The following is a 21,270-nucleotide window of genomic DNA, read 5'->3' on the forward strand; positions in this document are numbered from 1 at the left end:
AAGATGTGGATGTGGTTGGATATTTCCTTCAGTTTGATACGTGCCCGTATGAAAACTTGAAACATTGTTATAATCATAGTGGATATTGGATGCCTTATAGTATGCACATGGAAATGGAGAATATACTCTATTTGCCATATAGTATGTACATGGAAATGGAGAATATATTGTTTTTTTTTTCCTAGAAAATAAGCTAGAGATAATATTCTTTATTTGAACCGGAACAAAACGAAAATTCAAGAAAATATATATTAAATATTAGTTTATTAAAAACAATCTGGTTTTTATGCCATTGCATGATTGATTGACATTAGTGATCGAATTTTATATCATCTGGTTTCTATAGTGATTGTATTGTGATTAATATTTTGTATGAGCAACAAATTGTGTTATGTACTGTGTTGGTGTTTAACAAGATAAAACGGCAACCTCTATAGATTTCTGAACATATATCAGGAAATTTAAAAAGCAGTATTCTACCAAAAACAAAACAGAACAATGCACCAAAGAGAAGCAAGTGGAACCATGAAATACACATAAATAATAATGCAAGCAAAATTCACGTCAATCCATCAGAGGGAAACCCCAGAACAGATTCGAGTGCCCTGACAGTTCAAAATAATCACAGGCATCTACGCTTTCCGGACCTGGATATTGTGGGTAGATTGGAACCGCCAGATGGGTTGTCTTCCACTCTGGAGAAGTGCTACCTCTTCTCCTTCCTTCACCATCCCTTGCTTCTGTACATGAAAACCAAAAAAGTATATTACAATGATGAAGATGTGATCATATGAAACCTATTTAATTTGAATTTTCGGATCCAGAAAATCTAGCTGTCCGTGAAATCTAGCACTCTATGGCAAGAACACTGGTTGAATTATGGATAGCAATTCATCACCTTACGGGCTTACACAATTCAACAAGCTCTGATTTCCAAGAAAACTATAAAGATTGCGTAAGGATAGTCCACTTAAGGTTGGGAGTGCCAAACCTCCAGTTGTCTTTTATAGAGATATACCCTCTAAATTGAAATGTCATTCATCAGTCCAAATGGACAGCATGGTCAGTCATAAAGTATACCATGTAAGATACATGGAAACGCAAAAGCACAAATGTCACAGGGCAAGAGATATTGGGCCCATGTTGAAGGTTGTTGGGGTAAGGCTTCCATCCAATGCTCCTATGCACAAGACGAGATACGGGACCAACACATGGCCATTTAGGACACATGTTGCGTCCAGTGCACAGGAGATTTGATGCAAGCCAAACCCAAAGGTTATTATATGGATTGTTCCCATGTTGAAGTTCTGACCCTGAAAGCCAGATGCACCACAACCCATCTATGTTTGGGTTTCAAAGAGAAACACATTGAAGTTTGAACTTATAATTCTATTGTATTATTTAATCCTGATCTTTGTTAGCTAAATTTGAGCAGACCAGTACATCTTCATTACTGCCCAAGTCAAATGATGCAAGTGAATTCACTTGTGAAAACCTTTACCCGTAATAAAGCTAAGGCATTTGAAAATGTCTCTTCAGCATCTTCTGAGAATTGCATGTAGATAGGACAGACTCCTTGATACACTGCCAGCCTCTGTTGAATAGTCTTCCTGCATGGCCATCAAAGTTATGTGATCAGCCACATTATTAGATTTACATTCCTTGGCTTTTCTCCAAACTCTCAATTAACTCATCAAGCAAACAATAGACCTCATTCATGAACTTCCAACTCAACGATATTTAAACAAAATGTAAATTAATAGAAATACACTCTCAAAACTAGCTGATCTCAGGAAAATAATTTGGTTTTCCAAGCTCCAGATTAATTTTGGATTTCAGTAATTAATCCAGACACTAACGAACTTAGCAGTTCTATATTTTCAGCCATACAGTCAACTAATACAAGATAGAACATTTACTGTGCCATATTTTGCATCACAATGACCAGCTAAGAGTCTGTCAAAAGTAGACTTATGCCTAAAGAAAAATCTAATAGAGACAGAAAATATGCCTGCAGCATGATGAGGTCCAATATGCAATACTGTATCATAACCTCCCATGTAAACAGCATCCTCATTGCATAACAGTTTTGGGACTTAAGGATAGAAGAAACTCACTCATTTGTAAAAGCAAAAATAGTGCCAGAAGGCCGATAGTGGCTCAGTAGAGTAGCCATGAAACCAGTTCTGGTGAAGACAACAATTGAGGTTCCAAGAGTGTTAGACATCATGGTTGCATGGTAAGCAAACATTTCACTCATATGATTCTACACGCAACAAAAAAACTTCCAGTCAGTATTCAGTGTTAAAAATCAAATGGGTTTTTTTTCGGAGGGGGGAGGCGGTGCACATAGAGACTCCATGAAACATCAAAATATATGAAATTTGCATCAAATAACCTTGAAGGCTTGACCAAGATTAGCTGGCATTTCACCGCCTGATATTGTAGCCTCAGTCCGTAATGCAACTGTGTGCATGACTTTCACAGCTTTCAAAGGGAACCTGCATGGCAGTGAAATCAGGTCATTTGAGTGCATTAAGGTGTAAAAGTTTACACATAAATAATCCATATTATTTAAGCCCATAGTGGCTTGTAAGCAATATGGATGTTACTTGCTCTATTGCAACCTGAGCAACGCCACTGAAACACAAATCTGCAGTGACCAAAATTTGACAGCAAGGAACCAAACCATTCAATCTTAGGTATTTTTCCAGGGACATCAAATCTCTCTGTACCCACCAAGGATTGATCAGAAGTAAATAAATACTTCTCATTGTGCATGATGCTTACACCCAAAAAAAAAAAATCTCCAATCACATCCAAAGTAACAGACTAGTGTCTAACTGTATAAAGCTAGTGTAATTGGGTACCACTTTCTCTGTTTTTAATTAAATTAATTACTTATCCAAAAAAAAAATCCGAAGTAACAGACTACAAAGTCAAAGAGAAGTAGCTTACTTTCCATGAGCAGTTTCACCAGAAAGCATGACTGCATCAGCACCCTCTCGGACAGCAATGGCAATGTCTGATACCTCTGCTCTGGTTGGTGTTGGGTGTACAATCATGCTTTCCAGCATATTTGTTGCCACAATAACAGCCTTCCCCATGCTACGGCAGATCCTGATTATCTCTTCCTGCAATTTGTATTGAAATGTTCTGAATGTCAAAGAGTAACTCAACTTGACCTCTTAAAAGTTCCTATAAAAGGCCACCAAAACAGGCAATGACATCCCTTTTGTTGCTATTCTATTAAAACTTAAAATGTAAAATACCTGCAGAAGTGGAACCTCCTCAATAGGGAGCTCTGCACCAAGGTCTCCCCTTGCAACCATTGCCTGGAATAGGAAGAGCATGTGTTACTTCAAGCAGGTGCCAGGTAGTACACAAGAAAGGCAAGAATCCAGATTTTTTATTTTTTTATTGATAAGTAAGAAGCCAGATTTAGATCAATATTAAAGAAAACTGGTAAAATTCTAGGTCTAAATGATAACTGTCCATCAAATGGAGCAGCAACTAGAAGATAAAATGCAAGGATTAGGGAGATCACCCCATCAGATGCTGTGATAATGGAATGCAAATTTGGGATAGAGTCTGCACTTTCAATTTTGACAATGACATGTATATCTGCACCACAGCCTGCCATAGAAAATGGAAAAATTATATTATAATTGGTACTCCAGGGAAGACTAACAAGCATGTTCAAATTTCATTTTTAAATTAAGGTATTTTGTCTCTATGTTTACTTTGCAGATAATTCTTCAATTCATGAACTACTTGTGCGTCTTTAACAAAGGAGACGGCATAAAAATCAACTTTGTTGTCCACTCCGAATTTGATATCATCCCAATCCTTCTCTGCAACAAACCAATATAAACATTTATGTCCATTTGGAAAATGAAAAAATTTCAGTAACTGCTCACCTAGAGAGAGAGAGAGAGAGGAAAAGGCAAATCAGTAGGATAGTACAGAGGGCATAAAGATCCAAGGTCTAACCAGTGATGGAAGGTAGTGTTGCACTCTTTCCTCGAACGTTTAAGTGACGCCTAGACTTGAGCTCTCCTCCATCAACGACTACACATTTCACTGAATCTTCTGTCTTGGATTTCACCATCAATGACATCATACCACCTATAGCATAGATCAAGAGTCAGCCGTGCAGTGCATATGTCATAAAAGGAAATGTTACATCATTCCTAATTCTAATCTGATATACAGAGAACAGAGCTTGCCTCTATAATCACACTTGCAATCCAAAGACAATCATCTCTCAACAGAATCTACAGTTAGCTTAAAATCTGTGGTTCTTAAAGGCTCTGAAGAGTCTGAACTGGTGGAAACAGGAACTAATTTGAACTTGTTATGATAATTCATCTCAAGTGCTTCAAGAGAATTCCATGGGCAGAAACCCTTACACAATACTAAAGCTGATAAACCCTTATAAAAGTTTTACAGGTTCTAAAATCTTAAACAAAGTGTGAAATCTCAGCATACGACATAAGCCTCTTTTTACCCAATTCAAATGCTCTCGGTCACAAATTCTTAAAAATCTTTAAAAGCAGAGCCCACTGGACTGATATCAACAAATTACATGTTTATCAACAGCGTGAGAGACATGGTACATGGTGGCTCATATTCCATTCAGTAGTTAATGATATTTTTCTGTCACACAACAATATAATAAACATTTCTAAAAGCATATTGACTTCATATTTGGGAATATAACATAACTTTCACAGTGATATTCACAGGCATGCACACATACAATAGCCTGATCTCGGTACTCAGAAAATTTGGTAAGTGACAGAACATGCGGAAGGGTTTGGAGAGGTTTCAACTCCCTCTAACCCCTCATTTTTAATTCCCCCAAATTGGAGAGATTTGGAGGGAGAGTAAAGTAGATAAATTATTGTCTAAGTAAATTCTCTAATTTATCCTTTCTAAATTAATCATAGACCAATGTTGCAAGTCTATATTCAAATAGGGGTAAATTTGTCTATTTTAATCATTTCCTCTCCTCTCTATCCAAATTTTTAAAACATCCAAACAAGGGGAAGGGTTAATTACTCCCTTCCCCCTTGCTAATTTTAAAAACATCCAAACAAGGTGGAGGGGAACCATTCACCTCTACTCTCCCCTCCACTACTCTCCTCCCCTTTACTCCCCTCTACTCTTCTCCCTCTCTAAACTTCCAAACAGGCCATTACAGACAAGGATTTTTTCAACCTCATCCTGTAGCGAAAAAAAAAATTCAATAAATATCCTTTAGTAAATATTAAAATATATGACATCCTAGTATTTGAAAAAAAAATGATAGAACTTTAAGCATGAATGGTAATCTCTCCTTTAAGTGATACTTTAATCAATGACCATGGTCTAGATGATAGAAACGTCCTTGTTTAATAGAAAGGACAAGTATAGCATACCATCAACAAGAAGCATGTCATTCTCTTCTACATCGTTAACAAAATCATCATAGTTCACGCTAACACAATCCGCTGAGCCAACCCCTCTCCGAATTGTAAAGGTGAATTCTTGCCCGCTTGTCAACATGATTGGTTGGGGCAGGTCCCCACTCCTAACTTCAGGGCCCTGATGACAACCAATAATACATAAACAAAGACATTAAACCAACCCAAATATAATATTAATAATCAATACATAGTTACACATGGAAATATGTAACTATTATCTGAAATAGCATGTTAAAATTTTGTTCTTTATAATACCCTTGTGACAAGAATGTCAATAAGTCTTTTGACACAAAAAATTTTACACTTTCACAAATCCTGAGATTCCAAGATTGCACTTTGTGAATGGTGTACAATAAAAGTCGCGTCAACGATATACCCATGTGAAAGTAATGTTGCACCAATCACAACTAGCCACCTCAACAAGTTGTGAAAAATTTTAAAAAAAATTGCAATCTTTTTTGTGTCCCCAGCATTGCTCTATGAAAACAGCCTCTCCTTTACACTTTACCCAATGAAACCATTCAGTTAATATACAGTTATCAGTTTCTTATCCAAGTAATGCCAAACCCACTTATGCAAAATGGTGTACTAACTTAACATAAAAGCGAAAAATACAAAACGAATACACGACTAGCACTTTGTGAATGGTGTACAATAAAAGCCATGTTAGTGATGTACCCATGTGAAAGTAATGTTGCACCAATCACAACTAGTCACCTCAACATTCAGTTAATATGCAATTGTCAGTTTTTATCCAAGAAATGCCAAAACCCACTTATGCAAAATGGTGTACTAACTAAACATAAAAACCCGAAAACACGAAACGAATACACAACGATTAAAAACTTGCTTGCCTTGGTGTCAAGCATGATAGCAATGACATTGTCTTTGCTTTGCGCGTTGTACTCCTTAACCAAGTCTATGACTCTCTGATGAGACGCGTGGTCCCCGTGCGACATGTTCATCCTCGCAACATTCATTCCAGCCTCAGCGAGCTTCCATATCATCTCCCTCGTGTTCGTCGAAGGCCCGATCGTGCAAACGATCTTCGTCTTCCGCCTCACTATCGGCTTCGACCACATCGACCCCACCGGATTGTCGAGCAGTTCCTGAACATCTACGTGCTCAAATTGCTCCACTCTCTAATCAAACAAAATCGTGAAGAAATATTCAAAATTCGCAACTTCCAATAATTCAATAACACGGTGAGTAGTAGTAGTAGTAGTAGTAACACAGACCTTTGGTACATCTTCGGGTGAGACGGGAATGAGCTCGGGCTCGGCACGTGCGGATCTCATTGCCACAATGCGAGAGGCGGTGGTGGTGGTGTTATTCTCACGTGGGAAGAAGACTCTGGAGGCGAGAGTTGAAGGATTGTGCTGTGGGGATCTAGAGTTAGGGCAGAGTAAGGCGGTTTGAATCGATCGGGTGGCGACGACTTGAGCCATTGTTGCAGAGAGAGAGAGAAGAAAGGAATTGGAGATTTTCAGAGAGAGAGAGAGAGAGAGAGAGAGAGAGTTTTGAACAGAACGGGAGTGATGTGTATTTTGGAGGTTGGAGTTGGAGATATCTATGGTTGTTGAATTTTTGGCGGAGGAATTGAGGAGAGACAGAGAGAGAGCGCTTTGGTTGTATCGAAGAGATAGAGAAATGAATAGCGTTTTTTTGTAAAGTTTTAATTTCAATTCAAGCGCATTTGGATTTGTGGGTTTTAGCAGGGGAAAGAAAATGGGAGTGTGCGTGTGAATTTGGGGTTTAGAGGTTTTAACTTTGACCTCTAGAAGGAATAAATGCGACGTCGTTTAAGTATTTTGGGATTTAGGTTGTGATGAATTTGCCTATTTTGAAGTGGATGTTCATGTGGTTCCGAATTCAATTTTCTATTATTGAATTTGATGGATTATAAAAGAATCAAATCCAAATGAATATTTTTTTTTTCTCCTCGTTAATGTGCGGGAATTTAAAAAATTAAATTTTTTTTTCCTTTTGGGAGCTTAAAAATATTAATTATAATTGTGTATTTTTGTTTGCGTATAGTATATAGTTTTAGTTTTATTATTATAATGTTTGTCATTTATTTAATGAATTGAATTGAATTGTTAAATCTAAAATTTGACTAAACCTCACTTTTAGTCCTTTAACAGTGGAGTAATTTTCTATCGTTCAAGTATAAAAAATTAAAAAATTAAAAAATTAAAAAAAAAAAAAAGGACAATGGGGTAATTTTAATTTAGTTTATATATATTTAATCTAACCACTTTTTTTCTTTACTATTAATTATGTCAATTTCATCTATAATTGTATTAACCAAGTCAATTTCAATGAATAGAATTAAATTGATTTCAAAAAATTCAACAGTAATTGGCTTGATTTTGAAGTTGAGAGATGAAATTGATTCAAAAGTCAAGCCCACCCTAAACCCTGAGCACTTTTGTGCATGAGAAGATGTCAATTGAGGTTTTTTTTTTTTTTTTTTTTTTAATAGTTTGATAGTTATAACGGGAAAGGGGTGCCCTCAATATATGTCATATACATACTAGGAAGTATCAACCACTTAAGTTACAAGACTTTTAACAAATTGACACACACACACATATATAATTTGGTAATTACAATGGAGATAAGAGATTTTAATCTTAGAAGTCTCCATTAGAAATACCAGGAGATGCTAACTAATTGAGCTACAAGGCTCTTGGTATATAATAGAATTTCAATTTATGATGTTCGCTCATAATAATTGTTTTTTATCATTAAACCAAGATATCAATAGGTTTGGGTCTACTAGTATGTAAAAAGGATTATTAACATCATAGTTTGACCCTAAAATTTTGTAATAAAAAAAATGAACCTCATATAATTTTTTTAAAATAAAAAAACTGAATCTAAACAATCGGTTTGGGTCTTCTACAATGCAGATATGATAAAGGTTATAGTAGACGCAACTACATAGAGGATTATTCCACTCGTGATTCCTCCAATTTCCTTTTTTTTCTTTTGCTAGATAATCCCATTAGTTGATACTCACATAAAGATGATGACATTGGGGATTAAAAATAGCAATTTGTCATAGAATTTAACTTTGACTGTGTTAGCTTTGTTGGGTCACCAGCTGCGCAATTCTCTACCAAATAATAAATTTGAACCTTGATGAGATGAAAGGGAGAATATATAAGAGTGAGATTTTGGATTTATCACGGAATCGTATTATGGGATCATTGTCTAATTTTGTGATATTTTCATCCTTAAAGAAATATATATAAAAAAAATATAAAAAAATAAACCGTAGTATTTATTGTTGCTACCATCTTCTGAGTCACATTAATTTAACATACCTATTTGGTCCATTATGGTCCAGTTTGGTTTGCTCGGTCCAATTGGTACATTTTGGTTCATTTGATCTACTTCGGTCCATCTTCGTCCAATTCGGTCCTCTCAATCCATTTCGATCCATTTAGTATACTTTGGCTAATTCGGCCAATTTGGTCTATTTCGGTTTACTTCGGTCAATTTCAGTCCACTTGGTCCTTTAGGTCCATTTCAGTCCATTTAGTCCACTTAGGTCTAGTTCGGTCCATTTAGTCCATTTCGGTCTACTTTGGTCAATTAGGACTATTTCGGTCCATTTAGTCTACTTCATTCCATTCAATCCACTTCAGTCTACTTCGATGATGCTTTAAAATGAGAGATTTGTGTAAAAAGAGGAGATGATTCATTGAGAATTATTCTTTTCAATGTAATGTTGGTAATTTTTTTTTTATAAAATTACATTTTTTTAATGTAATTAAAGTTTTTTTATTTTTTTTTTCTAATATAAGTAATTGATTTATTTATATATTTCTCTTTAGGTTTTTCAAGATGTATAGATGATGAATCATTTGTAAGGAGTACTAAAACAAATTACAATCATACATTACATTATTTATATACAAAATATCTCGCCTTATATAATAATTGAATGTAAATGTATTATGTTTCTTTAAAAAAATTACAAAATTTAAAAAAAAAATTAAATAACAAATATAGATAACTTTTCTTTTTTAAAAGAACAAATATAGATAATTTAATGTAGAAAATAATTAAATCATTTTAAGAATGGTTTGAATCTAGAACTTATAAGTTTCATCTATTATTTTAATTTTTCACTTAACAAAAAAAATGGTTAATTTTTTTCACCTAACTAACTGACTGTATTAAATCTAAAACCAGCTAATTGAGTTCAAACACGTGACTGGCATGCTATTTACTAGGCCAAAATGGCACAAAAGTACTGTTTACCAAAATATATATCAATCTACTACTGTTTTGGAAATATGTAAAAATCTACCACTTTTTGGGTACTCGAAGTTCCATGAACTCGAGATCCATGGAAAAATTTTCTAGCAAATTTGAAGTCTATTTTTTCAAAGAACTCGAGTTCATGGAACTTAAGTACCATGGAAAACTCGAGTACCCAAAAAGTGGTAGATCCTTACATATTTCTGAAATTGTGATAGATTGATATATATTTCGGTAAACAGTGATATTTGGCCATTTTGGCCCTATTTGCCAACTAAACTTATACGGTACAAAAGCTCCAAGTCATATACACTAAGAGCAAACAATAGGCTACTATCATTTACGTTCAGTCTTCTTCGTAGGCTGCTTCATCTTATTTTCTTTTTTTCGTTTTCTTTTTTTTCTCTTTTTTTTTGGTAAACTTTAATATATTACTTGAAAAGAAACTAATAGGCCAAGGCATCTTCCTCACAAACAACAGCCAAACTAGCTAGAAGATTGCCTGGTACAAAACTGAGAGAGCCTAAACAATCTAGTGTGTACTTTGCTATTACATGGGCAGCAACATTTCCACTTCTATTAATCCAAAGAAAAGGGATACTTACAGATTACCCACCTGTGGTTTAGTCCGAATTTAACTTACTCACTCGTGTTTTCATTTTTGACACTTTACCCACCCGTGGTTCATTCCTTTTATGCTCCGTAACCCACCTCTAATTTTTCTGTTACTCTAACAAGTTTCATAAAAAAAATCAAATAAGAAATCAGATCAAACACTCCTCTCCTACGCTTGCTCACCCACCTGAGATCTTAGATGCTACAATGGCACCCACTTGATTTATTAGTCCAAGAATCATCTGGGTTTTCATCGTGCAAGGAAACCGAGGAAGAAGGAGACCTATAGATTCTAGGTTTTGAGCCTTACTAACCTATTCATGTTTGGGAACACTTTCGGTCTTAATCCATTTGTGTTTCTCTCTATTGGGTGGGCTTCAGATCAACGTGGGGTCGTGGTGCTATGGGTGGACTTGGGTTCGTGGGGCCGTGGGTAGCAACTCGTTGTGGCTCTTGGGATTGATGGATAGAAAAGCGACGGAGATAGGAGCATGGTGTTGGACAAAGACGGAGGCAAGATCAACTACGACAAGCTCATCGATAAGTTTGGCTATTAAAGGCTTGACCCTTCCCTCATTATTCGCGTCGAGCTTCTCACCTCCCATAGCGCCCACATCTTCCTCCACCGCAGCGTTTTCTTTGCCCACCTATACCTCTACCTCCCAATGCTAACTCACTCTAATAATATATGTATTGAGGGTAAATTGGAATTTGATGGTCGGATTTTTTCCACAATTTACAAAGATTTCAATGATATATTGGATGGATGGACGAAAGAGAGAGAGGGGGAAGATAGAGAGAGGATGAGATTTGTGGAGCGGTTGATTTGAGTTTAATTTTTCTTGGTTTGAGAAGTCCCTAAAATATATGTCTGGATATGAAATTGGGGTTTCAAATATATGCCTGGGTTTGAATTCATTTGTTCTTAAGTTCCATTAAAGTTCAAAGTTTTTTTTTTTTTTTTCCTTCCAACAGAGAAGTTGAAACTGTGATTTTTCTCTCTCTGCATGTTATTTTTCAATGTGTTGCTAGCAATTTGTGACTCTTTTTTGTGGGCTTAATTTTGAAGCCAATCTGGTATAAAACGTGGGATTAAATGTTGTGCTATATTTTTCTTCTTCTTTGTTTATTTGATTTAGGGATTGGGTTTCTTTTGGTTGTTGGGGTTTGAAAAATGGGATTTGAGGCATGGTTAGTGATGGATCGATGGGTTTGGATGTGTGTGGGTGTGTTGATGTTTGTATTTTGACTTGGGTTTTGGAGTTGTATTTTGATAGATCTGTGGTTTGTACTTTGATGGTATTGCTTGATTTGATTTGTATTAGTTTTCTTGGTGTATGTTCTTCATGTTTTTGAATTGTGAGTTTTTTTTTTTTTTTTTATTGTTTTGGGAGGAGAGAGACATAAAATGGGTGTAAAAAGACTTATTTACCCCTCTTTTTTAACAGAGGTGGGTAACAGAGAGAGACTAAACGAAAGTAACCTCAGATGGATAAAGTGTCAAAAATAAAACCATAGGAGGAAAAGGACTTAGCCAATAGACTAATGTTGAAGACCTTAGTAGAGATAGCCCACACGGGGTTGCCTGAACCATCCAAGATGGCATCGATGCTAATTTTTGAGTTGCTTTACACAGTAATATGCCTCCAGTTTTCTCCATAAGCTAGGTGCAGTGCCCAGAGGATTGCTTCAGTTTTAGCAAGAAGGGGGGAACATGTGAATTCTTCTTATTTTCTTCTTTCAATCTCTAATTAAATCATTGCTCTTTAACCTGTGAATTCTTAATACTCTGATAAAGAGCACATGATGGGCTAGTGAAAAATGCATATATTTGCTTTTAACTCAAATCAAATAAGCTATAACCCTTTACACACAAGCGCTAACCCTTTAAGTTTGTGAGTATATAAACTATCTGTTAGTCTCTGCGTGTGTTTCAATTTGGGGTTTAAAGGTTTAACTTTAACCTCTGAAGGAATAAATGCGACGTCGTTTAAGTATTTGGGATTTAGGTTGTGAATGTGATTGCCTATTTTGAAGTGGATGTCATGTAGTTCCAAATTCAATTTCAATTATTAAATTTGATTGAGTATAAAAATTAAAAAAAATTAAAAAATCAAATCCAAATGAATATGTTTTTTTTTTCTCTCTCTAATGCGAAGGAGTTTAAAGAGTGATTTTTTTTTTGGAGTTAAAAAGAAAATTTATTATAATTGTGTGTGTAAATATACTATTTTGGTTCTTAAACATTATCAAAAGTTTATTTTTCATTTCTAAACTTTGAAAAAGTTTTTTGTTTTTCATCCTTAAACTTTATAGACATTTTTTTTTCAATAGTTTAGAGACAAAAATAGGAATGGAAAAAAAAGAAGGTTTTTTTTAATAGTTTAGGGATGAAAGAAGAACTTTTTTAAAGTTTAAGGACAAAAGTAAAACATTTTCAATAGTTTAGGGATGAAAAAACAAACTTTTCTATAGTTTAGGGACAAAAAAAGAATTTACTAAAGTTTAAGGACAAAAACAAACTTTTTGTAAAATTTAAGGACCAAAATAATATTTTACCGTTATTATAATGTTTGTCATTTATTTAATACATTGAGTTGAATTGTTGAATCTAAAATTTAACTAAATCTCACTTTTTAGTCCTTTTAACAATGGGGTCATTTTCGTATTAAAAAAAACAATGGAGTCATTTTTTGTCATTCAAATTAAAAAAATATAAAAAAAAGAAGAAGAAGAACAATGGGATAATTTTGATTTAGTTCATATATATATATATATATATATATTATTGAGTCAATTTTATTATTATTATTATTTATTATGTCAATTTCATCTATTATAAAATATAAAAATTAAATGGATTAATTATATTATTAATTGAAAAATATATGTTAGTACTTAGTAGAACTCATACAAAAATACAATTTGAAATTTTGCATCTAAAGAAAGAGAAAGAATAGACTTTCAATATTTAAAAAAAAAAAGTAATATTCAAATGTATAAAAAACCATAATTTACTTATCCTCAAAATGCATTGAACCGGAAACTCTCTTTCTTTATATTAATTAATTTAGTAATATTAATTACTTATCACCTTAACTAAGACATAACATTTGGCTTGTCTTTTGGGCTTCGGGACCGTACTGTCAGGGCCGGCTCAATAGGTGATGTAATTGATGTAATCACCTAAGGCCCCCAGATAAAAGAAAGCCCCACTTGAAAAAAAAAATTATATATATATATATATATAATATTTATCTATATATTTTAATTAAAAAAATTTAAGCTCTTTTATTGATCAATAAAATGCATTAAAAAGGCTCCGTTGTATCCTAAAATGCAAAAGATTAAAAATGAAAAAAATAAAAATAGTCAAACTTCAGCTAACAAAATTAAATTTTAGGAGATAAATTTATTAACCCATTCTTGAAATATGCTAAAATCAAATTTAATACCAGACAAATTCATTAATAATATAATGTAATTGTCTTAAAATATGCTAAAATAGAGATTATAAATTTAAAAAGTAAAAGAAAAACCTTTCATCTCTCTATCTCTCTATCTCTCTGCCTCACTGCCTCTCCATCTATATTCTTACGGTCTTACCTTTCTTTTCTTCATCTTCATCTTGATTCTCGGGCCCCGTTTGGTATAATAGTTTAGCAATATGTTTTTAGTTTTTAAACAACATTATACGTATTTTTATACATTTTTTNTGTATAAACCAAGTCAATTTTTTTGGAAAACTTGTTGATTTCATAAATTTTGATAGAGTTTGTTGTTTGGAAGTAGCTTGGATTTTGGAGGATATTGAGCTTATTTGTGAAAGTTTTGTTGATATATCATTTGTTAATGTTCCTATACATCAATAAAACATCATAATTATTAAACTAAACAAGAACAAACTTAAAAATAAACTTTTCTATAGTTTAGGGACAAAAAAGGAATTTACTAAAATTTATGGACAAAAAACGAACTTTTGGTAAAGTTTAGGGACCAAAATATTATTTTACCGTTATTATAATGTTTGTCATTTATTTAATACATTGAGTTGAGTTGTTGAGTCTAAAATTTAACTAAACCCCACATTTTAGTCCTTTTAACAATGTTGTTATTTTCGTATTAAAAAAACCAATGGGGTCATTTTCTGTCGTTCAAATAAAAAAATAAAAAAGAAGAAGAAGAACAATGGGATAATTTTGATTTAGTTCATATATATATATATATATTATTGAGTCAAAAAAAAAATTTGTCAATTTCATCTATTATTGTATAAACCAAGTCATTTTTTTGTGTGGAAAACTTGTTGATTTCATAAATTCTGATAGAGTTTATTGTTTAGAAGTAGCTTGGATTTTAAAGGATATTGACCTTAGAGTTTATTGTTTAGAAGTAGCTTGGATTTTAGAGGATATTGACCTTATTTGTGAAAGTTTTGTTAATATAGGTTATATAGCATTTGTTAATGTTCCTATACATCGAGAAAATATCATAATTATTAAACTAAACAAGAACAAACTTAAAAATAAACTTTTCTATAGTTTAGGGACAAAAAAAGGAATTTATTAAAGTTTATGAACGAAAAATGAACTTTTGGTAAAGTTTAAGGACCAAAATAATATTTTACCATTATTATAATGTCTGTCATTTATTCAATACATTGAGTTGAATTGGTGAATCTAAAATTTAACTAAACCCCACTTTTTTGTCCTTTTAACCATGTCATCATTTTCTATCGTTCAAATAAATTAAAAAAAAAAAAAGGAACAACAACAACAACAATGGTATAATTTTGATTTAGTTTATATATATATAGAGGGAGAGAGAGAGAGAGAGAGAGAGAGAGAGAGAGAGAGATTTTTTATTATTATTTATGTGAGGGATAAGGGGGTCAGGCCCAAGTTAATGGGCCGAATACCCAGGAGAGGACGGTTTCACATCCGAAGAGAAAGATGCGGAGAATGCAGGGCCCAGAGTGAAGTGGAATCCTCCTGTAGCGAATCATCGCTGTCCGAGGAGGATATCTCCAGTCCGAGGAGGACATCACCTGCCCGAGGAAGATGTTTTACTTTGATATGATATCGGAGACTAACTGAGTAGGGAAAAGCCTAATTGATTGTCCGAAGACTCCACCTGAACAAGATAAGCTCAAAACATATTCAGGAACGATAAGGATGAGGAAATATCTGAGGGAAAGGCTGCTGCCACCATATTCAATGCATTGCAACAGCTTTTCTGGCCGCATTTATGTGGAGAAGACCACTGAATAGTGCTTCCTAACTTACCGCCACTCACACAGAGATGAAAAGAAGCTGCCTGACGTGACAGGTACTTGAGCAAGTTCATGGATGGGAAGCACGTGGACGGTAAAGATGAGGGTGAGAGTGGCTATATAATAGAAGGAGAGGGTTTGAAACAAACCATGGAATGTATGGAAACTGATGAATGAATAGTTGAAAGAGTGATAATCATTTGTTATTAATCCCTTGCCAACTCTAGTTCTTTGACTCATACTCTACAAATTAATTGTCCTTGGGTTTACGTAAAGAAATTGAACCCTACAATTTATTATGTCAATTTCATCTAATATTGTATAAACCAAGTCAGTTTTTTTGGAAAACTTCTTGATTTCATAAATTCTGATATAGTTTATTGTTAAGAAATAGCTTGGATTTGAAAGGATATTGAGTTTATTTGTGAAAGTTTTGTTAATATGTCATTGGTTAATGTTCCTATACATGAAGAAAACATCATAATTATTAAACTAAACAAGAACAAACTTAAAAAAAAATATAACAAGAGATTTATGTGATTCTTAACTAGCGATGAAATACGTTTTTAGAAAATATAGAGGCCAAAAATAAACTTTCCCTAGCTAGGATTTGGATTTGAGACATAAGGTGAGTATTTATATGAATAAACTAGGGTTTTTCCAGGCCTTTTAGATTCTTTTGAACGTTCCTAAAGGTCTAGGAGGCGGCCCAACCCAAAGATAAAAAATTTGGAACCCTAAATATGAAAATCTTGGAGGGGGGGGGGTACATGCACTTAAACAACAGTTTTCAGTTTTTAAACAACATTGCTCTACACAATTTTTCACCCACACATTTCCAAAAAAATACAAACAATGTTGTTTAAACAACATTACTAAATGGGCCCTATGTTTCTGGAACTGTGGGTGCATGTGTGCCCTTGAGATGTGTATGCGTGCTTGCCGAAACCCTAATTCCTGACAAAACTAATGGTCTGACCTCAAATGGCCATAACTCTCTTATTTCACTTGAAAAAAAAAATTATATATATATATATATATAATATTTATCTATATATTTTAATTAAAAAAATTTAAGCTCTTTTATTGATCAATAAAATGCATTAAAAAGGCTCCGTTGTATCCTAAAATGCAAAAGATTAAAAATGAAAAAAATAAAAATAGTCAAACTTCAGCTAACAAAATTAAATTTTAGGAGATAAATTTATTAACCCATTCTTGAAATATGCTAAAATCAAATTTAATACCAGACAAATTCATTAATAATATAATGTAATTGTCTTAAAATATGCTAAAATAGAGATTATAAATTTAAAAAGTAAAAGAAAAACCTTTCATCTCTCTATCTCTCTATCTCTCTGCCTCACTGCCTCTCCATCTATATTCTTACGGTCTTACCTTTCTTTTCTTCATCTTCATCTTGATTCTCGGGCCCCGTTTGGTATAATAGTTTAGCAATATGTTTTTAGTTTTTAAACAACATTATACGTATTTTTATACATTTTTTCACCTACACATATTTCAAAAAAATATAAACAACATTATTAGAATAACGTTACCAAACGGCATCTATTTCCATAAACTCAGTTAGTCAATCTAGCTTAAAATTTATCTTTGTTAATTCCAGCGTTCCAATCTGCTAGTCACCAGAGGTATTCTTCTTCAGTTCTTGTTGGTGCAATCACAATAATAATGGAAATAACACAACGAGAAACTGAATAATACTTCTGAATTTTATTACTTTAAAGAGAGAAATTACACAACACTATTTGGACTGAGGCGCGACACTCGCTCTCTTTAAGGAGATTCAAGCCCTTGGTTGACTAATCTTTGTAACCAGTGCAGACTTTCTCTGACTTGTCTCCCCCAGGATACAATAGCCCAACAAATGTTGTATGGCTAGAACAGCTTCTGCATAAAGTGTTCAAGCCCAAAGCTCCACTAGAAGAACATCTTTCTTTGGCCCGAAATCTCTCAAGTATTTAGGAATATTATTGAATTCACTCTCTCACACAATACTCTTTACTTTTAACTATTTCTCTTCTTTCACTCTTGATATGAAATTAGTCCATAGCATAGCCATATATATAGTCTTCCAACCCTTCACATAACCTACATGTTATTTATTAATTTAGAAAACTTCTCTTAATTTCTTTAATCTAACTTACATACAAGTAACTCTTTCTTTACCAAATTATAACTCATCTCTTTATTCATCTTTAGTTATTTTGAGTTTCAACATATTTAATTCAAAATGTACTAACAGTTCTTCCCTTCTTTCTCTTTGTCTTTCCGAAAATGAAGACTCAGAGTTTAGTGAAAATAGCCAAATACCATGTTTTGGCAAAATTTGTGTAAACTAGTACTGTTTCGAAAATATTTAGTAATCTACTACTTTTTAGTCCTCAAGTTTCATAAAATTGAGTTCTAAATAGTACTTGGTAGTGGTGCTTAATAGTACTCGAGCTTCACAAAGTCGAGTATCTTGTTTTTCTTTTTCTTTTTTCCTACTTTTTGTATCTTACTAACTTCCTAACAAGGTTTAAGGCTGGCACCAAGGTTGTCAAAATCGGGATCCTACATAGGATCGTGGGAGGGAGGTAGGATCGTGGATCATAGGATCGGATCGTGGATCGTAAGATCTTACATATTTTCATATTTTAAGTAAAAAACCTATTGATAGTGACTTTGTATGATATATAATCACTTAAAATATGAACCCATCCATTAAAAAAAAAGTGCATCGTAAAATGTAATTTGCATGCACTACATCATTCTTATATCATTCTAACGAAACAAAATATATTTAACTTTTGACATAATATATCTAAAAAGTTCAGTACATGTTTAATTAGCAACTAAATACCAAAATATTATCTACACATATGGAAGATGTTTTCCAAATTCTAAGTTCCAAATCCAAAATAAGTTAGGCTAGTTAGCATATAAAAACTATCTAACTACAAATTTACAATATGTAATCCAAAAGAGAGTTCTCAATCTAAGGTAAACTAGCTAATTATAAATATAAAATTCAAAAGAGAATTCACATTCTAATATAATTCTACACGATCCTACCATTTTTGCGATCCTGCTACGATTTTAAACTTTTTGGTGAGGTGAGATCGTAAAATCGTGCGATTTGATGATCTGGATCGTGATTTTGACAACCATGGCTAGCACTGCTGCTTAATTTCTTGAAGATCCATCCTAGACCCATCTTCTTCTATACGGTCTTCTTTTCTTTTCTTTTCTTTTCTTTTTCCTTTTTTTTTTCTTTTTCTGCCACCTGCTACCATTAATTTTCTTTTGAAATGAGTACAACACCACATGTGATATTTGAGAACTTGTCAAGCCTCAAGCCTAGTCTATTTGACCTTTCCTATTCACCCAAATCCACACTTTGGTAACTTGTGTAGAACCGAACCCAAAAGCCTAAAAATCAAGCAGCTTGAGACGTAAAGTAGTGTAAAGGAAAATCAATCAGAGTCAAAGCATTATCTTCGTGCATGCAGATTGGCTGAGCGAGCTAGCATAGCATAGCAGCAACAAAGCAATAGTAGTAGCAGAGAAAGCAGTACTGTAGACTCATTCATGTGAGTAATTCTTAGGTACTCCCGGATTACGAAAAATGGTGCTCCCTCCTCTCACATTCATGGTGGGGTCCGCTTATTAAATTCATGGTAGAGTCCACCATGAATGTGAGAGGAGAGAGCACTATTTCACTATACTCCAGGACTACCTAAGAATTTTCCCATTCATATATAAATACATTTGAAAAATTCTTAGATACTCTTAAAATACGAAAAAATAATACTCCCTTCTTTTATATTTATAGTGAGTTTTACTATAAATATAATAAATAAACCTCATCATAAATGTGAAGGAGAAAAAACACCATTAGCCGTGCTTAGAATTACCTAAGAAGCACTCTACACATTTTTGCTCAGTCCTCTCAATTCTCAAACTTCAAAGCAAACCCAAAACGCATACCCAATCCTTTATTACTCCATCCGTATCTAACATGTGAATGCCAGACCAAATTCAATTTTGAACCCAAAAAAAACATACAGTCAAAGAGAGAGACGAAAAAAGGTTGATTTTGACCCATGAAAGCCATCCACCATTAAAGAATGCCAGAGTACTAGCTCATGACTTCTTTTTTTTTTTTTTCCACACAATGTGAATAACCCATACCGAATCCTTTATTACTCCAGCAGTATCTAACATGTGAACGCCAGGCCAAATTCAATTTTGAACCCCAAAAATCATACAGTCAAAGAGAGAGAGGAAAAAAGCTTGACTTTGATTTTTGACAAAGCTATCCACTATTAAAGAATGACAGGGTACTGGCTCATGACTTTTTTTATTATATTATTTTGGTTAAAATAAAAAAATTAATCTTTTAAGTTTCAAAAGTGTTTCAAAATTTAGGTCCTCCACTCACTTCTGTTAATGCTCTACCGTTTAGTGTTTTTTTTTTTTTTTCTTCCTCAGTTTTTTATATTAAAAAATGCAGAAAATTAATTTAAATAAATAAATAAAAATGAGACGAAGAAGAAACTGGGCTCAGTGAAGAACTTTGTTCCCCTAGCCACTCTCTCAAGGTTGGACCCAAGGAGCTCATCTCCAAGATTCGTTCATGGCCAACCACCAAGGTCAACCGGTCTCTGCTCCTCACCGGTCACTGCCGACTATCCTTGATTGGCGGTGGTTGTCTTTCTCTTAACTCGGTTCGAATAGGCCGGTCTTCCTCTCTCTACGTTTTCTCATCAAACCCTCATTGGAGTTCCAACCCACGGCTGGGCTATGGTGTTATGAAGGCCTTATCTCCTCGGATGAAGAGTGTTCCTCATTCAGGGCCTCGGGCCCAATAAGTTGGGCTGGGTTTTTCTCCCCCCACAGTTCTGAATTTGTATATTAAAATTTTGGGTCCGTTTGGATGCCATTTTTGGTTGCGTAGATACTGCTCTATCAGATGCAGCCGAATATAAAAGAAACAAGTGCCTCCTACAGACTTGAATGGTTATTCCACTGTTAAACATTTTATGAACAAAAAAAAAATATGAAGACTGCATAATAAAGGAAAGCAATGGTCTCCATATAAAACAAGCAAAGAAATTTTTTGTTGTTTGTGTGTTGTGAATCTCGTGATCAATCTAAAGGAATTTTTTGTTGTTTGTGTGATGGGTTTGTGGAGTGTTATGGGGATTTTTTTATAAAATAATTACAAAACCCAAACAATATTATTAGTTAGACAACGTTTTAAACATATTGCATTTTTAACAATTCGACTTTAGAGGAGTCGATTTTACTGTTCATATCACCAATTTTTTTTGCCACGTAAATAAAGAAATCGAGTCCTTTATAGTCAGGTTTTATGCATAGAAATCGACTTCAGCGGAGTCGTCTTCAATACGAAGAAAACGACTCCACTGGAGTCGTTTTCTTTGTATTGAAGACGACTCCGCTGAAGTCGATTTTACTGTGTAAAAATTCAAAAATTCAAAGAAACATCACGTGCCGGCCTGAAAAAAAACCTCACAACCTTCAAATCCAAAACGGAGTCATACCCACTGATCCGATCCGATCACCTGAAGCTTTCGCCGGAGTTTAGTCAAAATCGGCGCCTGGGTT

At 33.8% G+C, this 21,270-nt stretch overlaps 1 protein-coding gene across 1 annotated transcript; it reads right to left on the reverse strand.

Annotated features, from left to right (window-relative positions):
• Positions 1 to 407: 407 nt before the first annotated feature.
• LOC112032029 (plastidial pyruvate kinase 2) lies at positions 408 to 7,153 on the reverse strand. The gene is made up of 12 exons (XM_024064730.2): positions 6,710 to 7,153; positions 6,326 to 6,613; positions 5,424 to 5,589; positions 3,994 to 4,128; positions 3,744 to 3,854; positions 3,548 to 3,636; positions 3,273 to 3,335; positions 2,959 to 3,134; positions 2,399 to 2,501; positions 2,118 to 2,266; positions 1,502 to 1,610; positions 408 to 740 (listed from the first exon to the last, which is right to left on the reverse strand). Exons 1-12 carry the CDS (start codon positions 6,917 to 6,919, stop codon positions 633 to 635), a joined length of 1,707 nt encoding a protein of 568 aa, XP_023920498.1. The 5' UTR covers positions 6,920 to 7,153; the 3' UTR covers positions 408 to 632.
• Positions 7,154 to 21,270: the final 14,117 nt, after the last annotated feature.

This window comes from Quercus suber, unplaced genomic scaffold, assembly GCF_002906115.3.
Source record: "Quercus suber isolate HL8 unplaced genomic scaffold, Cork oak 2.0 scaffold_658, whole genome shotgun sequence".
In the NCBI taxonomy this organism is placed as follows: domain Eukaryota; kingdom Viridiplantae; phylum Streptophyta; class Magnoliopsida; order Fagales; family Fagaceae; genus Quercus; species Quercus suber.

Excerpts from the sequence above, each read along its gene's own strand:
- LOC112032029 (XM_024064730.2), bottom strand. The coding sequence starts at position 6,919 with ATGGCTCAAGTCGTCGCCACCCGATCGATTCAAACCGCCTTACTCTGC. Across the intron at positions 5,590-6,325 it reads CTATCATGCTTGACACCAAG|GGCCCTGAAGTTAGGAGTGG; the intron begins GCAAGCAAGTTT and ends GGTTGTCATCAG. Across the intron at positions 3,336-3,547 it reads TTATCACAGCATCTGATGGG|GCAATGGTTGCAAGGGGAGA; the intron begins GTGATCTCCCTA and ends TTCCTATTCCAG.